Source organism: Bombus flavifrons, chromosome 14, assembly GCF_040668555.2.
Source record: "Bombus flavifrons isolate JBK064 chromosome 14, iyBomFlav1_principal, whole genome shotgun sequence".
In the NCBI taxonomy this organism is placed as follows: domain Eukaryota; kingdom Metazoa; phylum Arthropoda; class Insecta; order Hymenoptera; family Apidae; genus Bombus; species Bombus flavifrons.
In genome coordinates this window covers 6,071,866-6,092,908 of record NC_138455.1, presented here as the reverse complement: position 1 = coordinate 6,092,908, position 21,043 = coordinate 6,071,866, and the positions used below count along the sequence as shown (strand labels likewise).

The window sequence follows — 21,043 nt, the reverse complement described above, 5'->3', positions numbered from 1 at the left end:
GTATGTATTAGTTTCATTTTGTTTATACTGCATTATAATATTTGACTATTTTTATGTTGTTAATTTCCTAGAAGTGTGATACTTCTAAAAATTCACTTATCTATAATTTAATTAATTCGAAACAGGAGTTACTTATTAGAATGGATACGTTATAAATATATTATTTAATAAGAACAATGTTAATAATTTTCTATTTTTAAAAAATTTACTTCTACTAATCTATACTTTACCAATTGGTTAGAAAGTACGAAAATGTGTAATATGCGTTATAGATAATATTGAAAAGAATAGTTGAAATTCAATTTCATTAAAGAATCTCAATTTCTACATTTATATTTTTACATAAAAAACCATGATCTGCTCATATAGTTTCATGATTACGATTTTTACGATATTATTATTATTATTTTTATTAATATATTATAACAAACGTGCATACAGTCAAAGACAAAAGTATTTGTACAGTTTGAATGTAGAATTAAAAAATATATATTGTATCCCATTAAATATATTTGAATACATATCTCTTTATTATATTTAAGTACTCATAGTAACAAATGTTCACAGGCAAATGTTAATTAAATTATTCGATTATTGAAACGAAAGTATTTGTACAGTACTATTAATTAATATGTTTGTATTACAGTTAATATTTTATGAGCTTTTTGACAAATAATTGCCTGCGATCTATTGGGCATGGATAATACTAGATTTTTAGCGAAATCCGCGCTTTTATATCATGCAAGCCTTTAAGATTGATATCACACATATATGTGTAATAGTATCTATGAATTAACTTTTGTTTATATTCATTTACTACTGCAAGTGTTAATGTACAATACATAATTACACATATCTAAATATATTTAATAATGTAGAAAATATTCCTCTTTTTACTCTTATATTCCAGTTGTACGAATACTTTTGTTTTTCATTGTATGTCATTTTCTAACATACAATCGTGGACGAAAGTAAGTGGACAGGTAGTGGATGTAGATATCAATGATGTTTAATCGAACCACTCCTAGTGTTATGTACTTCTATTTTAATTGTTATATCCTTATAGTATACAGATTACTTATCAAATAATTTAAATTAATATTTACATTTTTATACGAACAAGCTATACTTAATAAAATTTCGTTGATATCTATAGCATATAGCATATTTCAGAGCGTTAAACAACGGCGAATATAGGGCTGTGAAAGTGATGAACGCGTTAATAATATCGCGTTGTGTTTTCTATATAAATTTATTTCAGCCGCATTAAAGGTAGAATTGCGCAGGCCACTATCAGTTAGATACAGTGCGCATGTGCAGTGAGGATCTCAGTGGTTCTCTGCACCAGCGACTTTGCGGTATCAAGTACAGTGTCATTCGTTGCGCGTCTTCCGAGCGCGTTTGTTCTGTGTTTGTGTTGTGTTCCGTTGAAATCTTCCTTAATACCATCACGCGAGACCACGTGGTTTCCGGTACTCGAATTTTTCCAAAAAATAATCAGATATCCTCAGTGATAAATCGTTCTAACTTATTATTTCGTGTCCCTTATGGAAGATATAGGAAATTATCGTAAATAAATTGGTCGATCATTTGTTCGACTCGATCTTCTTTCGTTTCTCGAAGATGTTACTGTCCGTCGCCATGGTTACTGTGCGCGGGTAATCGTTCATTCGAATTCACGCGAGATTATCGTTCGTTATTCGAAATTGTCGTTCGTATCACGGTTTCTGTCTACGATCACGAATTCAAATAAAACTGTCAACGACTGCACATAGTGTGGCTGATTTGGGTTAGGTTTGTGCACGGATGGATCGAGTTCTGAGAAGTGTTCCGAAATGTGACTGAATCGTTACTACTGATCTACTAGTCGAGAGGTGTCACGCTGCTATGTCCAGGAGGAAGCAGGCAAAGCCTCGATCTCTAAAACGTGAGTGCCTTACTTTCATATGTAATTACTAGATTGATTTTTATGGACTTTTATATTATTATATGCACAAAATGGAAAGATGCGGAATGTAAGTAGAATTGCTAAATATCATCTACTAAATATCATAATAAATACTCTGAATATTTGATATATGTGTTTTTCCATATTATATGTATTATGTGCATCTTTGCACTTTTAAATTTCCTATAAATACATAGAAATTCGCAGTCTTATAATTACATAGTTTATTGACTATATAAGAATATAATATTATATTCTTTTATATTCTATATATATAAGAATATAATATTCTTTTATTTTAATTCAGTTGACGTTAGGAAATTTATCAGTAAATTAGGTTAGGGATAGATTTTGATAAATTTACCTAACCACGTTTGAATAAACGAAAGTACTACCATTGTTTAAATAATTATTTGTCGTCCCTGAAAGTACCTAAAACTTAACCTAACCATCTTCATAAACTTCGAACATCAAGTGTATTAAATTAGAAAGACGTTCAATTTAACGAGGTTTTCTTGTTTCGTAAAAAAGGGGGAACAAATATTAAATATTGAGATGAGTCGTTAAATCATATAATTATTTTATCATCTTTTCCGTTCTTGTTGCTTATCAGATACATATATAGGAATTTCATGAGTCAGCTTTTGGAAACTTCGCGTTAAATATAACGTGTAAGCATTGAAACGACACGACTCGTTCCGAGGATGTTTCTTTTTCTTTTTTTCTTCTCTTTTGCTTTCGGCAATGTTTACGAATCCGCGGCATACTATTGCGACACGTGATTGCTCCAAGTGTTTATCGGGGCCTTGAGCTTGCATGGACAACAAAAAATTGGAAAATCGTGCAGAGGAGCGGTTTTCTTGGGAAAATATTGCTTTTCGTATGAAAGCGTGCGTGCGTGCTAATCGTTGGAATGAATTATGGAGGGAAATTTGATTTGAGGTCGTAAGGGCTAATGTAGGAGATCTGAAATTGAATATGGAATTCGAAGCCTGAAATTTGTAATTAGAATTTGAAGAATCGATACGAGAAGAATATAGTTTCAGTTGCCAGTAATCTGAGTGAATTAACAGAAATGAAATCAAAATTAGACGAAATTAAATCATTTCTTAAAACATACTACGAATTCATAGTACTATTTGTAATAGAAGTTTTTTTTATTTTTGACTACGGAACCTATACCTTTGTTTCTCTTCCATCAAATATAGTTTAAATATTCGAGCTGCTTCCTTATTACTGCAAATTGTAATTTTTATATTTATATGCTCAGAATTTTTTAACTGGAAACTATGTATAGGTTAATTGCATCAGTTTAAGTCTTAGATTTATATCAAAATACACAAGTGTACGAGATTTGGAACTGGATATAGATCTGAGTTCGAAGCTGAATTTAAAAGTTGTATAAGTACAACTTTCTATATTTCTGATTTCGTTTTGGAGGTAGTCTGATTCTTTTGAGTATCCTACGTAAACGAACATCAGGGCACAACGTTAAATATTTTAGCAGAGTTCATTCGAAGAGTATATTTGAATTTTTATAATATAAGAATATGGGAGACGTATCTAGGAATATCTAGGATTCTAAGAAGATATACAGATGTGCAAGAAATTATATACTGATCGTAAATCAAGCTAGGAAATTTTATAAGAATTTTAAATTAAAAAATATATAATCAATTTAGAAAGAAAGTAATAGATTCGCATCGTCGGTCCATATCTACTCTACTATACTAATGAGGATAAAATAAGATAATCAGGTTATCTCCGCTTCATTCTATATATATAACAACGTTATAACTTCATACATAACACCTGTTCTTCGCAATGTTCGTTCACCATACCACAAGTCCCGCTGCATCAGAGGCCACTGCATTGGAAGAAGGGAAACCTTTGAACCCACAAAAGGAACGAAGAAAATCCATAAACCTACAAAAAGAAGAACGAGGACTAATAAGCGCTTACAAGTAAAACAGAAGAGTCACACTGAAAAATTCCCAAAAGTCTCCGATACCCGTTATCCCCTCCGAAACCTCTATCGTCAATTCCCTTAAATTTAAACTGCACTCGGCGAGCGATCAGCCGAGCGCACAGGTGTTCGTCCGTAATCAGAACCATAAGACAAGAAAGAGGAGAAGAACTAAACGAAAAAGAGAGAAGGATCTGCCCGTTGGATGAATGAAGGAGAAGGTGGCAAGGTTTTCTTCCGAATGGAGGAAGATCGTACGAACAGTTTGCTCTCACCCAGAATGATCAGGGCGTATGTGTTCCCGGGTAATCGGGATAACGACAGGAACAGAGTGACCGGTCAGCCGTTTCGACCGACAGAGAGGGAACTATGGATAACAGGCTAAGAGAGAGAGAGAGAAAACCAAGGGAAAACGAACGTAACAGGATGGAATGGAGAGGGGTTGGATATGGCGAATGATGAAAGGAGAGGTTTGGAACGTTGTCAGTGAGGGAAATAGCGATGGAGACACGCGAAGTGAGCTATCTAGAGTAGAGAAAGAGAGATGGAAGAGGAGAAAGGGAGATGGGAGAGGGAGACAGAGTCAGTAGTCAGCCAGGATGGAATTAGGTGGAAACCCGCGGGACTGCTGCCTCTCCCTGCGGAATTCCCGGCCTCTGTAATCACCAGTTCTCCTATCCTATCCAATTCTGGTCGCACTGCTTCCACCCTCTCTCTCGGCCTCCCTATTTCCTCCATATTTCTATCTCAGTTACTCCCTTTGGCGCATCGTCCTTTCCACATTTTATTTTCCTCGTCTTTCTATCTCCGTCTGGCTCTCGTTTTATCTGTTTCACTCTATTTCTGGGCTTTACTCATGCTCGTTTTCCTTGCCCTCTACGTGGGTTGATTTTCTTTGAACGAGTTAGCCTGGTGTGTAGAAAGTTTCCAAGGTGTTCGGTTTCTTCGATGTCGTGGCATTTCTAGAGCATGGCTGGGTGATATCGCGCGGTACTGTTCGGTGATTAGCGCTGAGAGACGTAGGATTTTGGAGATGCAGTTCATTTCCATGCGAAGGTTCCGTATTCAGTGGATTTAGGTTTGTTTTCTAGATTCGTGAAAAAGTGGAATATGTAATGAATTCGATGTAGATTGTTCTTCAGTTAGCGGAACGATTGAAATCTTTCTTTGTGTGCTATAATGTAATCGAAAGGATCGCAAATAGTATAATTTTGCCTTAATACTATAACATTTGTTCTTTTGTGAAATATTGTTATATTCGGTTCTTTGTAATTCAAGCACGAATGTTAAACAATTATTTTCCAAAAGTATATTTTTCGATGTTATTTGTCTGGAATAGTATTTTGGAATATATCGTGAATATATGTAGTTGAAAATTCTGAAACGATTGTGTTTGGTGCAGCTTATGATAATTAATTAAGCCATGATCGCAGGCAAAGTAGTTTATCGTAGCCTGTTTTCACTTTCTCGTGCTGGTAAGTAGAAACAGGCGGACCGAGACAGCCACTTGGAGAACAGTACCGCTATTCAAAGTTGTCTTGTACATTTAAATATCATTAACTAAAGTTTGCAAGTTACAAGTTGTCAATTTTCTAACAAATGCACACAGATCTCGCACAGATGCATCTTTACGAGTAAATTTTACAAATTTCACAAATTTCATAATTTGTTCGATTATTTTGTTTAACGATAGTTTTTTGAATAAATGCGAGGAAGTAAAGGAATAAGGAGAAGGCTTTAGAATAATACGAGTGTATTGTATAAATTTTAGATGAATTTTAGATAAACTGAAACATCGATTCGGAGTAAAAATACCATTCAGTAGTATAGGTCAAGGTACAGCTGAAATAAGTAGTGCAAGCCAACGGTATAGTCTCGTGGTACTTATAATTTCTTTATAATCATACTAGTCGAATTTTCTACACTCTTTTACACTTTCTTACACCGTATCTCTGGCGTACAAACACACGCATTACCATCGTTTTTCTTTCAAGTATTCTTGTATTATACGCGTCTCGTATTCCCTCAACTACTTTTCCAACTTGTTCAACTTTCCACGCGAAACACTCTCGTGAAACTTTGTTCAGCATCAGTGATACGGCGAAATTATCAAGAGTCATTACCCTTAAAATTAACTGGCAATATATAGCAGGAATGTCGACGATAGGTTTGAAATGTATTCCACATATCTCTATCTCAAATATACGAGAAATGAAAATTTTCGATGGCGCGAAATTTATTCTCAAATCTCTATACTAACAAGATATCGAAAAAAATTTCCCTATCGAATAAAACCTCTGTTGCAGAAATCCCTATCTCAAATATACTGAAAATAAAAATTTTCCCCTGAACATGAAACCTAGCCGAAAAATCTCAATCTCAAAAATATGTCAGATACAAAAATTTCCCTATCGAACATAAAACCTGTCCAAAAAATCTGAATCTCAGAAATATCTATTTCAAAAATCTCAATCCCAAAAATATATCAAATACAAAAATTTCCTTATCGAATGAAAGCTCTATTTCAAAAACCTCAATTTCAAATACACAGACAATAAAAATTTCCCTATGCAATGTAACACTCATCCCGACCATCTCAGTCTCAAAAAATATATCGAAGATAAAAATTTCCTTATCGAATAAGATCTATATAAAAATCCCCATACAAAAGAAGTCTCTATGTAAGAAGTCTCTATTTAATCTAGCTATATATACATATCTTAATCTATATTCCTAAAAATGGTAAAAAATTGAAATTTTTGATTAAGTAATATCGAGAAGAGCTGAGAGTATGGGAGGGAAGGGAGGGGAAGGGAGGGGGGGGCGGATAGAAATCGCCGGTTTCTGGCAAAAGCAATTCGATGTCGTCCTATCGGATTAGCCAGGGGTACCACCACCACTGCGATCGTGGTGGAACATTACGAACACGCGGTTAGCCACGAAATAGCAAGCCTGGCCGATAGCATTGCGAGCATCGGTGATATAGGGTGTTGCTAATTAATGCACGATAATGAACCTGGGCGCAACCGAAGCTGTATTAATGGATTCCAATGCCCATCATAACATGGACGATCCGTAGGTGCATTGGAACCATACGTAATTGCGTTAATGGAGGCCCATCTGTTTACGCTGTCGGCTTTTGGGCTACTTATGCTCGTCACTTGTCCAGCAAATAATCATCTAACGACGAATAGTTGACCCATCTGTGCTTGTCGTCCCTTCGAAATTCACGAAATTTCGTACGATTTAATCAACAGTTGATTTTATCAACTGTTTCGTGAAAGTTTTCAATCGTATCTTGGCTGTAACTGAGTTGTCGACGATCCTTGCATCGTCGATTATCTTGATGTTAAAGTCATCGAGGATCATAGTTAACTGAAGTCTAATTCATTTGTAATTTCTTATTGATCGATCTAGATCATCAAATTCTATTGAATTCACCATTGAGATTACGAAAACGTAGCTTAGCAATTTGCTCAATATTTTTTTTCGTTACTATTCTTCTTCTCTATGTAAATTCTATAAGTTCGTGAAATGCGAAGAAATCGAGCCGTCATTACGATAAAGTATTACGATTTAGAAAACTCGAACTACCATGAGAAAATATTCTAACCGTTTCTCAACTGTGCTTCAAAATTTTATTCATTAATTTATTGTTATCATCTGTATTGTTTATTTATTTTCAGTCAAACTGCTCCTTATCGTAGTAAATTATATCGTCGCTTATAAAAATGTAAGAAACGATGTATTTTAATAATTTACGAAAAAATTTCTGTTATACAATTCAAGAAACATTCTACGACTGGGTTAGTTGTTGCGATATTATTTTTGTTCTGGGAATTTTGCGAAAATTTGAGCTGCGAGAAATATAATTCAAACAATATAATTAAAAGTCTTTGGAATAAAAGTTATCCGAGAAAATTTGTTGATGCAGAAAAAGGATAAGAAATATGAGATTTATCGAGTATAATTAAATTTTTTAATTACAGTTTTTCAGCCGGAGCAAAGGGAATTGTTAATTTAACTTCGTTAAATGACAAGCATCGAAAGAAATATTTAATACGAATTTCATGTAATTTGATACATCGAATGCCCGCAATTGATTATCGCGCGTATTAACGTTGAGTAGAAATTCTTCACGATGCAACCATCGTGAAATTTACAATCACGATTCTCCATTAATATTCGCCATTACATAGGAATATTCGCGAGCCTGTGATCGTATAATCGTAAACATTATGATCGGGAATCAGAACGCAACGACCCGAATCACAGCGCATTATGCTTCAGGGTCGTGATTGTAATTTGCGTCTCGCGTCTAAATGCGTAATAATAATCTCTTAATTAACGCACGCGATATTACAATTATTAACGCGTTTCACTTTGGTTTCGTCAATCTTTCGAATTTTGATGAAACATACTCGAAAACGTATCTTTTAAACTTTCCAGTCATCGAATAAGAACGTAATCTCATAAACAAGATTTAAGATATCTCGATAATTTCGATGATTTCGTTCTCTTCTTAAGGCATATTTAATAGAAAATTTCAAATAAAAATTCTGATAAACAAACTTTTTCTATCTTTCCACACAAAGAGTAAATAATCCTGTTTAACAAACATTTAATAGGAAAATTCGAATAAAAGTTCTAATGGTTAAGTTTTCACTTTAAATGACGATTTTGGATGTAGACGAACTAAATTATCTTGGCATGTATCGAGCCATCGAAATAAAAATTGCCGTTCCACCCTCGAAGAGTATTGATTCTCATTAATGTAATAATTCAAATAAATCTAAAGGAATAAACCGGTCTTTGAAAATTGAAGATCGGCATTAATTTTAATTAATTTCCTAGTTTAAACCTTTCGCGATTCCCGAAATTTTTCTATCTCCATCTCAATGTCGTTTCAACTAAAAAAAAAAAAAAAAATGTCTTTAGATACTAAAAGAATCTTTCGCATAAAATTGGAATGCAGCATGTACGTGCATATCAATAACAATCTTTAATCACGTCTTGACCAGTTTTAAAAGACACGTCTATCTACTACGTGAAAAACGGTACTCTTTATGGCCAGTTTAACTGCTTTAATCGTATATTTATTAATGTCAGTGATTTCTGCAGATTTTTTAACTTTTTTTGTTCAAACGTTAATTTTAGGCCGAATGTATTTACTGTATTTGTACTGTATTAGTATTATTTAGCATTTTTTTCTATGAGTTTCTAGTCGTTAATCTAAATGAATAAATAAACGAAGGAATAAGTAAATAAATGAATAAATAAGTGAATAAATTTCTCCTTATCTCTGCCATTGTTGCGGTATTCCTTGTCGAGAGAGAAAAGTACGATTCTGTGGAAAATGATTCAAAGAACTTAGCAAGATTAATCTCTTAATTAAACATCTCTCATACTAAAGGTCTGAGAGACCAAGCGTATGTTGCACACTCGAGTCCACTATCGATGGATAATTAAATAGCATTATAATCATCACATAGATAGTCATTTAATTACCATATCCATCGTGCAGAATAGTGGTTACGTTTACCATGTCACGGAAACGTATACTTTATATACAATAATTCACCGAAAAGCCGATAACTTAATCCTATTTAGAAGTTGCATTATAATCACTATAACCACGGGGCCGGAATTAGGGCTGTCACTGCAAAAACTAATAGCGGATTAAGTTTTAGACCAGCCACGATTAAAGGGATTAAAAGGGTAAGCTGGAAATTTACATTCTACCATTGCGTCCAGCCTCTCTATTCCATTAAATATCTCTTAAGGGTAGTTATTCTATTCCGTGGTGTCAAAAAAAAAAAAAAAAAAAAAAGAAGAAAGAGAAAAAAGGAAACTCTACTGTCAGAGTTTTTATTTGGAATTTTTCATTACGTAAAACAGAATTTTCCACGACGTGTCCCTTCAGGCAGCTCATCTTATTCTGTAGGACGATAGATTGCGGGCTGCCAGAATCTGTATTTGGAATTTCCTATTAAATATCTTTTAAGATTAGCAATATATTCCACTCTGTACGATCACTAGATTAATTATTTAATTAATTAATTAAAATGAAATAAAGAGAGATTATTAAATGGATATATCTGTCAAGATTTTTCTATGCAATTTTCTATTAAACGAGGGCAGTTACTCTATCTTGCAGGGCACAAGAAAATCGAGTATCGCGACTTTTACTTCTTCGTTACACGCGCACGATAAACTTTCAAATTTAGTTTTTCGGAAACGGAGCTTTAAATGAACAAGTGTTATTCCATATTTTCTTTCTTCTACATTTAGATATACACAAGAAATTGGTAGCACAAACTATCCCTAGTTTAATATGTTCGATTATTCGCGCGTCTTTTTCCAAATATCATTGAAGCAACGAAACTCTGAGACCACAGATCAGAAGCTTTAACTTTAAAAGGAAAATTCTCGACGAACTGGAAGCTGAATGAATAAAAACAGAAATGTGTCGTAGGAGAAGAAAACCGATGACAATGTTCGCATAAGGTAGATCCTTCTATGTTAATTAGATTTCGCTGTGCCAATATTCCTGAACGCGAGTGTACATACGTTGTTAGACGAGGCGATCGAATGATCGCACGGCCGATGCGGGTGACCTTTCCATCGCGAGGACGAAATCAGCGGCAAAGTTAAAGGAGGAACGCAACTTGTGCACGGAACGTGTGCAGAAACGAGCTTAGACCGCGTGTATATGCCGCGTGTGTAATTCCTCGAGCACGCGACGCACAATTCGCCGCAAAAGGGAGGGCCACAAGTCAGTCGTCGGACGTGAACGCCTTGCGTGGCCTTGCCTCAAAGGAATACCGCGTGTCCCGGGCATGTCTTCCACGATGTCACTTCTCCTTCTGCCGACCGATGCTTCCGCATGCCGGTCGCCGCTTTTATAACACTCTTTGCCTCGTCTCTCAAACGCCCGCCCACTTTATACTCTTCTTCCTTCTGATACTTTTATATCTTCTTTGCGCTAGCTGCAATTGCGTGCACGGGTGGAGAAAGGTGCGCCGGGTTTGTTGCAAACAAGTTGTTGCTAGTTTGCGAACTGTCGCAATATTTTCTCTTGCGTTCTATACATTTCAAGAGGATCATGATCATCGTGCAGTTTTGGAAAATGCTATTCGACGAGTACTGGTTTTAGTTGGACGCTGATTAACTGTTTTACGTATGCTTTGATAAGTTGGCGTTCAATTAAACGGTAGATGTATTTGTTTCGATTTAAACTGCTCCGAATTTTAGTACATCGTGCCTTCTTTACAAAAATATCACAGTTGTTTTTATTATTGATATTGTAATTAGTAAGGAGGAAATTGTTCCACGATCTGACAGAAGTTTTTGTTTTTAAATAAAAGGCTGAGTTTTATAGTTAAATAGAATATACTCGTAGATCAACGTTGGTCTTGTAATACTTCAAGCGCTTCGGACGGTTTATTGGAATAATTGTAATAATAGTTCATTAGTCATCCGAAGTGATTCCTCTCGGAAGAATTTCACGACACAGGTTTAGCGACGAGGAACCTTAACGTTAAAATCATTGTGCAATATCTCGAGTCGTATCCCGTATAACTTTCCAGAACAATTACAATTCCCAGTCGATCAATGATTCTTAATCTACGATCAGATGAAGAAGAAGAGGGGAAATGTATACAACTTAATTTCCCCATAACAGGAAACCTCGACGTTAATGTTATTCCAGAATATCTCAAGTGTCCTACATCGTTGCTCATAGCAATTATAATTTCATGCCGATCAATTTCCTATGTTTCTGCGTATCGTGTGCATTCTTTGTGTCTTTAACGGAATCGCACAAAAAGCGCAAAAAGTGCGCTTTTTAATCTAGAAGAAAAACAGAAGAAACACCGTAACAACCTGCAATAACAAGAACACTTAATACCAAGACCACAGTAGCCACGATTACTCTATATAACTTCCCAAACTAATTATAGTTATAATTCTAAATCGATCAGTTCTATATGCTTTAGCATATCGTGTGTTACGCGTGTGCGATTATTCTACGGTACCTTGCCTGTTCCATCTAACTTACCAAACCAATTATAATTATAATTATTCCGAGTCGATCAATAATCGGAAAGGCTGTCCGCCACAAGGACAAAGACAAAACAAAGCAGGCGAAGAGGAAGAACGACAAGAAGGATAAGTGTTTTAGCATGGCTGACTGTAGGCAACGGTGGGGCCAAAGTTATCCCGCAATATCCCGGCTGCTCCAGGTAGCGTGTCGGAGCCAGAGGGTGTTCGTCGGTGGATGCGCTGCTCTCGAGGGAGTCTGAGCCCGCGTCAGAGCTGGCCGGGGTTAGGTTCCCTCGGGAATTAGCTCGACTTCCCTTGTACCAGCCACCCAGTCAGCCATCTACGGCACACCACGCCAGAGTAAGAGCAGAGCAAAGCAGACCAGAGCAGACCAGAGCAGAGCAGAGCAGAGCAGAGCAGACCAGAGCAGAGCAGAGCAGAGCAGAGCAGACCAGAGCAGAGCAGAGCAGAGCAGAGCAGAGCAGAGCAGAGCAGAGCAGAGCAGAGCAGAGCAGAGCCTTTCCCAATGGCTGCTCTCTCGGCTGTCTGACTGCCTGTCACGAGTCCAAGACGTACGGCTGGCTGCAACCGGGGAGCAGAGATAGCAGTCGCTCCGGATAACCCGCAGGACGGTCTCTCCTTTATTCACGGCATATCGATTAATGACTGGGAAACCCTGCTGGCTTCGTAACCGTCCCCGCCTGCAGCCACCGGGACCGACGTCTCGACGCGACCCCGTGATCCCCACGAGATATCGTTAGCCAGATTATCGTAACCAGCAGAGGGTAATCGTCAGACCTTACATCTTTTTCCTTGCTGTTCTTCATCCAAACTTTACTCTACAAGATGTATTTTATAATACGTTTTGGGTTGTGCTGTGCATTCGGCCTTTCTCTTGGATTTTATTTGCTATTTTGATCGATAGGAAAAGGAGGAAGATGGGTTGGAAGGGGAATGGCGGTTAGGGTTCCCCGGATTTTCATTATGACCCTTATGTTTGAATTAATCTGTACACTGCGCTACTTAAGTTGGATTTCGATGAGGAGAAGATGAAGCAGGAAGATGTTAGAGACAGTCGTGTAATATCATCCGGGATTTTCACATTTTTTGGTAATTTTATGCTGCGCTATTTTTGCTGTATTATGCTATAGTACGCTTGGATTTCTTTTTATTATCAGTAAAGAAAAGGGGAGAAAGTTGAGAATGTTAAAAGAAGAGATCGTTAGAGGATAGTTGCGTAAGGCGATCTAGTTCTTTGGACTATGCTTGCTACGTATTTCAATATTTTGTATTATAAATCTCGAATATTTGATAGTTTCCCTTGTTGTGGATTTTTATTCTCACACTGTAGATAATAGAGAAAGCATGAGACAGAGGAGGACGTTAGAGAAAAGTTATGAGGATTTGTTTAGCGAAGGGTTCCTTATCGAGGAGCAGGTTTTAAACATTATAAAGAAACGAAAGTTTCTAGAGAAGGAAAATTAAATACAGCGCGATGACTATTTATTATAAATAGAGATTTATTCTTTCTTTATCAATTAGAAACTTGAACTACAAATTTGAATTTAAGTGTTCGAATTAGATACTTGAATTTTAAATTAGAAATTCGAACGCAAAAAAATTGAAATTAAGGACTCACGCATAGCAAACACGTATTCCTACTTCATCTGGCCCTGACTGAAATTTCAGATGTTATCTTCTCAGATTTCCGTCTATTCATTCGTCTAGAGGTTTCGAGACATGCAAATTTTGACGCTTGCCTGGTTTTATAACCTCGATCCATTGGGCAATACTATAACATCGTAATACGTAACATAGCAAGGGTGGAACGAAAGGGGTGAGGTATAGTTTGGAGGGTTACAGTCGGAACGTATCGATGGAGAACGAGTGGTTTTGGGAGGTTTAAATTGCTCTGGACGTTGATGGATTTGTCTATAGCGAATATGTTATTTAATTGCTCGAAACCAAAACGTGTAACGCAGTAATCCTTCGTAATTTGCAAAAAAAAGAATAAAAAAAGGAAAAAGAATTCTGCCCGTTATATTGATATTTTATACGTAGACTGCGATACATCTGTACATTTTATGGGAAATTTAAAGGCATGGAAATATAAAGGATGTATTCCATAAAATAGTATTTTATGCAAAATATAAAATTTTATATGAAAATAACGCAAAATAATATCGAAAGTAAAGTTATTGTTTCAATATTTAATAGACGAAACGGGCTTCTATGTGGGTTAAGCTTCTTTAGTTATGTTTCTAAAAAAAAAATAAATTCCTATGGACATGGATGGTTTGCTTATTGTGTTGCATAATATAAGCAGGAAAAGAGAAAAGAAGAAAATACGAAGATTGTGAAGTAGATAATAATAAAGATAGAGAAGAAGATAAGTAGAAAAACTTAAGAATAACCGGATCCTCGTAACTCAAGATTTTACATTCGAAGCACAGGAAAGAAACATCCTTGCATATTACATGTATATCGCGTCCTAAAATATCTCTGCTCAAGATTCTTGTTACAGGAGGGTTTAGTCTCAATATGCAGTTATCATCCTCGTGCATATAGATCGGCTTATAATAATACGTTTCTTTGATATTAACTCGAACACAGTTTCCCATACTCTGGCTACATCGTGCTGTATTCAGCGAATACAAAAATTCCTTCAACTTTTAGATGTTTCTTATAATTTTTACGTCGAGAGAACTTCCATTTCGTTCAGCTATCCTTACAACTATTTTAAATCTCTTTTTCTCTTACATAAAATTAAAGCTCTCTATCGTATGAAAAAATAAAAACGTAATTTCAGCATATTCATCAAAAGCACTAGCGTGTTTCCCTTAACCAGTGAGCTGTTTCTGACGAGTATACTCGTCGCGAAGAAGCGGCAATATTTTGTGTTACAACGGGCATACTCGTCATCGCTTACTTTTTCCTGACACATTTTAGGTATACGCTTTTCAAACAGGTTAATTGTGAAATTCAATTACTCGAGTTTTCCTCGCTATCTTCACGTCTAAATAACTACGTATATCACGTCTACATCTTTCCACACGCTGTATGTCAAAATATCTACAAAATATTATCTACAAACTTTGAGAACAACCACGATAAATCTTTGCGTCGCTGTGCACGTAATTTCTTCTTCTTACGTGTCTTCTTACGTGCCCATTATGTTATGTATAAAGCGAAACACACATACCGGCATGCGCATGTGGATGATAGTGCAATCTCCTTTACCTTTACGATTATTGTCCAGGTAACAATGATTCGACTGTTTTACCTTGCAGCCCAATTGTTTACCATATTTACGACAAATCGAATTTGTAACAGAGATGCATACTAAAGGGGAGAGAAAAGTGTTTTGATATTCCATGGGTGTGCCAAGGACGAAGATGGTAACCATATAGGCAGAGGGAAATTGCAGCTTCCGGTTAAGCCTTGGGTTAGGCAAGCTTAATTCGTTGGGCTGTTCGGAGGATAGATATTGGGTTCGTGGGTGGGTTTGGGTTTAGTAATTGGGAATTTGTGGCAATTGGTTGATGAGATATACATACACTGCCGGACGTAAGTGTTAGAACGATATTTAGTACAAATTGGATGCTTTTCATTGTTTTTATCTTCTCTGTATTCTCATTGTAAATCTATTATTTACATTCGTATTATACGGGTTTTATAATGTGTAATTTGTTAGAGTCCTTCAGATTACGGTTACACGTATTATAATTATTTCATTTTACGCTAGAAATACACTAGCAGCTGTTGTTGTCAATTTCCTTTGTCAACGAATCAGTTTCCTTTCTCTCTATCTCACTCATGTTCTTCATCTTAAAGAACCGAACGAGCATCCCAGATGCTAAACTAATCAACTCCACTTTTTGCGCTTCTCAACTTCATTCGTTTATAACTAATAAACGGTTTGTCTTTCACAATAAATAGAACTGAATTACTTGCACAAGGCTACTTATTATTAAGAAATTATTAACAAATAATTCTAAATCTCAGAGCAAATTTTCATGAATAATATTTGTACATCATTGCTTCTCTACTTTTATAATAATAGATTGATTTTAATTTAATAATAATAGAATCTCGACTATTCTACATAATTTCGCTCATTTGTTTTACATTCTTCGTACGCATTTCTCAATTTCGTTATCTAAGTACATAATTGCAACGACCAATTTCTCAACAAACACATAAATTACTTCGATAAAGTTACTTATCGCGAACAAATGACACAAATAATCCTAAAAGATGAATTTTAATCAACAACATCCTTACTCTCATTACTCCTCTGCTCTCCTGCTTTCTATCTAATAAAATTTCGACTATTAAATTTCCACACATCTAGTTTCGTTCATTCGCCTTCCTCGTATACGTATCTCCTTTTCAAATTTGATTTGTCGTAAATATAGTAAACAATTGCGAGGTAAAACAGCTTGGTCCGGGCAATAATCGTAAAGGTAAAGGGGATTGGCTTTGAACCACGTGTGCGTTACGGATATGAGCACGTAAGAAGATAGGTAAGAAGGCACGTAGCATCGGTATCCGGTTTGGGAGGCAGACCGTTTCCGGAGGACAAAGACGTTCTCCGATCTAAGCTCTGGAAAATACAGCTCGCGCAATCTCAACCCCTCTTTACCTTCGAGATTGTTGGCCTTGTCTAACGTTAAACGGATGTATTATTATGACCCACGTAGATGTCTCGTACGAGGGTAACTGCATATTGCGGCTTAACCTCCGAGTACGTTGCTGTTTTCGATAACGCGGATGTGCGGATACATTCGTGACCGAAGTCAGCGTGAAACTTGCAGCTAACTGGTTTATCAGCGCTATATTTTACTTGCTTCGTCGATCTTTCCAGTTTTATTAGGTTGGTGCGCATGAAAGGAGTGGCTTTACGAGCGTTTCGAATTTTCTTATTTGATTTTCGTAGCTAGTTATGACGATTGCAGTCTACCGGGTTGCATACGAAAGGGGTAGTTCCATGAATATTTCGAATTTTTTCACCTGAAATTTATTTTACTTGATCTTCCAATTTTTTGGATTCTGTTAGCTTCACGCGTATGAAGTGGCTGGTTTTACGAGGGTTTAGAATTTTCTTATTTGATTTTCGTAGCTAGTTACGACGACTGCAGTCTACCGGGTTGCATACGAAAGGGGTAGTTTCATGAATATTTCGAATTTTTTCACCTGAAATGTATTTTACTTGATCTTCTAATTTTCTGGATTCTATTAGGTTGCCGAGTATGAAATGGCTGGTTTTACGACGGGTTTTACGATAAAAACAAGTAAGTTCCCATTTAAAAGAATAATACAACTGCGAAGCGTACCTGCACTTTTGCCCTTGCGCAAAAATATTATCGCGAATACTTCGAACTGTTCATCTTCTTCCTCTTTCGCGTTTTCCTCGCATTATTTATCGTTTACGAGGAAAACGCACGCTAGTAATAGCGTGAACGCTCTGTGTACTGTTTCTTCAACCGAAGGGGTTAAACAATTGCAGGAAGAACGAACCGTGAGATTCCTACGAATAACTGATGCAAGCCTCTAAGCGCAGTAACAGAGGATGAGAGGTAGAAGTTTGTAGGAGCAATTAGGAAGACAAGGTTGAGAGAGCCGATGGAAAAGTCGTTGCTAGTAGGAGTCCTCGATGATGGATGAAGCATTAACTCTCGTGGTATCCTAGGTGGCATGAAACGCGAGAGCTGCTCGACAGAAGCAGCTTGACAGCTGACAGGGCGGAGGGTGCAAAGGTTCAATCCAAGGGTGCTCGACATAGTGTGCTGCCTTGGCTTGATGTCTTGTAGAATATTTAAGACCTAGTATCTTCCATCCCTTGCTGCTCTTCGTTGTTTCACGTCTCCAAGCTAATGCTCCATCCATAGAGGAAGATGTTCTCCTTCTCCCGCGGCTCTTTCCAATAAAGTCGATGGACGTACAAGCTTTCTTTCCTCAACGTGCAAGCTTTGCCGAAAGCTTAAGACTCTCGCTGGAACTCTCTTCATCAAAGTTTCGCGATTATCGCGTATTAAAAAGAAGGTAGAGCTTCTTCCTACCTCGGTCCTGTTCTTCGTTGTGTTTCAAGAGACCAGGTTTTGATTGATAGTGGCTAGAATATGCCACGGTCGGTGCAAATTCGCGGTTACAGCGACGATCAGAGGGACTCTGAGACCCAAAATGAGATGAAAATCAAGAATAATGAAATCGCGTTGCAGACTTTGCGTTCGAGAAATTTGGTAACTCGTCAAGCATACGCGCGTTTGATTAATTCTCGACTAAATAGGAATGGAAAGTTGGCGGCAGGTTATTCTACGCGCGAGAATGAGTCGAAAACGTAGGATACAATTTTTTCGTTCAAAGTCTCTTTTTCAAAAAAGTCGAATTTGAACGCGTTTAATGCAGAATATTTTCCTTTTTTTCTTTTACCTCAGTGAACTTTATAATTTGTCCTGTTAGGAGATTCGGCAAATATATTTAGCGGTTAATCGTAAATATTAATCGTACGTGCTTCCTCGTTACAGATCATCTGTACATATAACAGTCTTAAGTGTAGTAGATTTGCGATCAAGAGTGTTGTTTTATTATCGTGGTTCGTTAGGATACCTTCTGTGCAGTCTTTTAGGTAGGTTGTTGTGCAGAGTTTCTCGGCTAGGTTGTTACGACCATTGTCTAATCTATTCTTTTTCCCCTTTTTTAAATTTATTTATTAATTAACATCGCATAAGCTGTTGAGGCTATCAGCGACACGAATTACGATTTAGCGAGACGATGAGTGTTTGAGGTTTTCGATTGCCATATGGAGTTCCATTCAGTGGATTTACAATTTTGTTTATCCAGTTATCTGTTGCGATCTCACTAAAAAGTGTATTCCTGAAATATGTCGCGTAAGGTAAGCGACGACGAGTATACTCGTCAAGTACAGAGTATATGTGGCTGTTATAATATAGAAATAAATTGTAATGAAAAGACTGTTCTATTTTTTTAATATATTTTAATTGATATTAATATAAAATATATTTTAAAAATATCGCCATTTCTTCGTGACGAGTATACTCGTCAGAGACATTTAACTGGTTATACATTGTTTGTGGCCTTCGTGCAACTTAATTGACCGAGGGTGCCATTAGTTTTTTGGTTCACTCTTTCATATGTAGTATTATCTTCTGATGGTAAATAATTCAATACTATAGACTAATCTGGTTTTGTATTTGCTACACAAGCGTATAATTTCCTCAGCCATTGAACTGATCTTCAGATCTTTACTGGGTTCGTCATGTCACACATACCGCTTTGCATTTACTATAGTCCTGGACATGATAGATCGTAAAGCTCCTAATTTAGCGATGTGGCTCTCAGCAGCCGTGTTCCACAGATCGATATCGTACGTCTAAATGAGTTTGACGATTGTTCCGTAGACGAGAAGTTGGTTATCTGTACTTAATTTTCCACGTTTGCGCTGATAAGCCAATACATATTCTTCCTTCCGATTTCTAATCTGGTCAATCTTGCCGCGTACGTGTTGTTTCCACGTTAATCGAGAGTCTAAGTGGATTTCTAAGTAGGTAACTGTTGTTGTTTGAGATATTTGTAGTATTATTGAGAGCTATCGTAGCCTACAACGCCACTCCTTAGAGTGGATGTAATGTGTTTGCCTTTATCCGCGTTTACTTTGCTTTTCCATTGGTTTAATCTTTGTCTAAGCTAATGGAGAATTATCATCACAGAGCGTGCACTCGATCTTCTCAAGAACGAGATTTCAAACGAGAAAGTTGTACTCTTCGTTTTCGACTTATTTCTGTACATACAATAATCTGAGAATTAATCAAATACGCTTATATCAGACAAGTATTGGAATTCGATTTTCTCGAGAAAGAAACCGTCAACGTAATTTCGTTATTGCTGAATTTCGTCTTGTTCTTCCTGACGTCGCTCGACGTACCGCGAATTCAGACGCACAATGTATTTTAAGACGAAACATAGAATCACCATCGTTCATTCAGTAACGCGGAGGAGACCAGGCTAAAGGATCGTCGTCGAATTTCATCGTTGCGTAATAGGGTAGATGAGCAAGTTGGCTCGCAACGGCTCGTTGCCTGTATATCATCAAACACGAAACGACGAGCCGTGTTTTCAACATGAAATATACCCACGCACCGTACTGACGTGGGCTGCCGTATAGTAGAGCCATCCGTTTGTCACGTGGGACCACAAAATTAAACTTAAAAAATTACACCCCTGTCCACGTGGCCAACAGGTCGTTTGTTATTTTGCATCCGCCCTCTACCTCTTTCACATTGGTCTCATTCAAACTCTCTCTCCGCGCCCCCAAACCAGCTTTTCACCGGATAAACTTGCCACTCCGACCGATTGCCACTGTTTTCCAAGGTGTCGAATGCGGATTTGTTTTATTCTCGCTTTTCTATTTTTCCTCTCTTTTTGCTTATTTTTCTTTTTTTTCTGCATGTTCGAGCGGAAAAAGTAGACTGATTTCAGCGTTTAACGAGAACGTTCGTTACAACCAGTACGTCGATCAATGCGTTTGCATTTGGGTATTTGGGATTGCGATCATCGTTTACAGATTCGAAAAGATTAAACGATACCAGGCGAGAAAATTGAATTGCTGTTTGAGCAATTTTGTTTGTTTGAAAATCGAACCTGTTGAGAATTGTTAGTCGGATCAGTTCTAAACATAAATTAGAAATTGAAAAAGGGAATGCTGTGCGTATATGCACACGAGTATTCGTGGTCGTGATTGTTTGCAAATTATGGTCGATGTGCTGATTAATCGTATGAACTAGGAATTAGATGATATTTTGAGCATTATTTTCGAAAATACATTGTGGATTATTCTCGTTAGTGTAAACGAATTCGTAATGTATTGAGAAGAGCCGGATTTATTTTCTGATTAATCAGTTAGCTGTTTTCCATGGATATTTTGTGTTACGACGAGTATACTCGTCACGTGCAAAAAATAGCTACAATTTGTTGCTACAAATTGCAATAATAAGATTACAAAATAAAACAGTCGTTTCATTACAACTTAATTCTATGTTATAACAGCCACACATACTCTGTGCTTG

General features: G+C 36.7%; 2 protein-coding genes across 6 annotated transcripts in view; one reads left to right on the top strand and one right to left on the bottom strand.

The window, feature by feature from the left end:
* Lamtor4 (Late endosomal/lysosomal adaptor, MAPK and MTOR activator 4) overlaps window positions 1–21,043 on the bottom strand; it is a 160,416-nt gene that overhangs the window by 1,068 nt on the left and 138,305 nt on the right. The gene's annotated exons all lie outside the window — the stretch shown is intronic.
* Window positions 1,377–21,043, top strand: part of L (zinc finger protein Lobe) — a 134,573-nt gene continuing 114,906 nt past the window's right edge. For 3 of the 4 annotated variants that reach the window (XM_069128038.1, XM_069128040.1, XM_069128041.1), the window contains exon 1: window positions 1,377–1,927. In XM_069128038.1, coding sequence (XP_068984139.1) covers window positions 1,888–1,927 — 40 coding nt within the window. In that variant the 5' untranslated portion in view covers window positions 1,377–1,887. Of the gene's footprint in view, window positions 1,928–17,199; window positions 17,252–21,043 lie in introns of those variants that run through there. The other variant, XM_069128039.1, reaches the window with a different exon arrangement.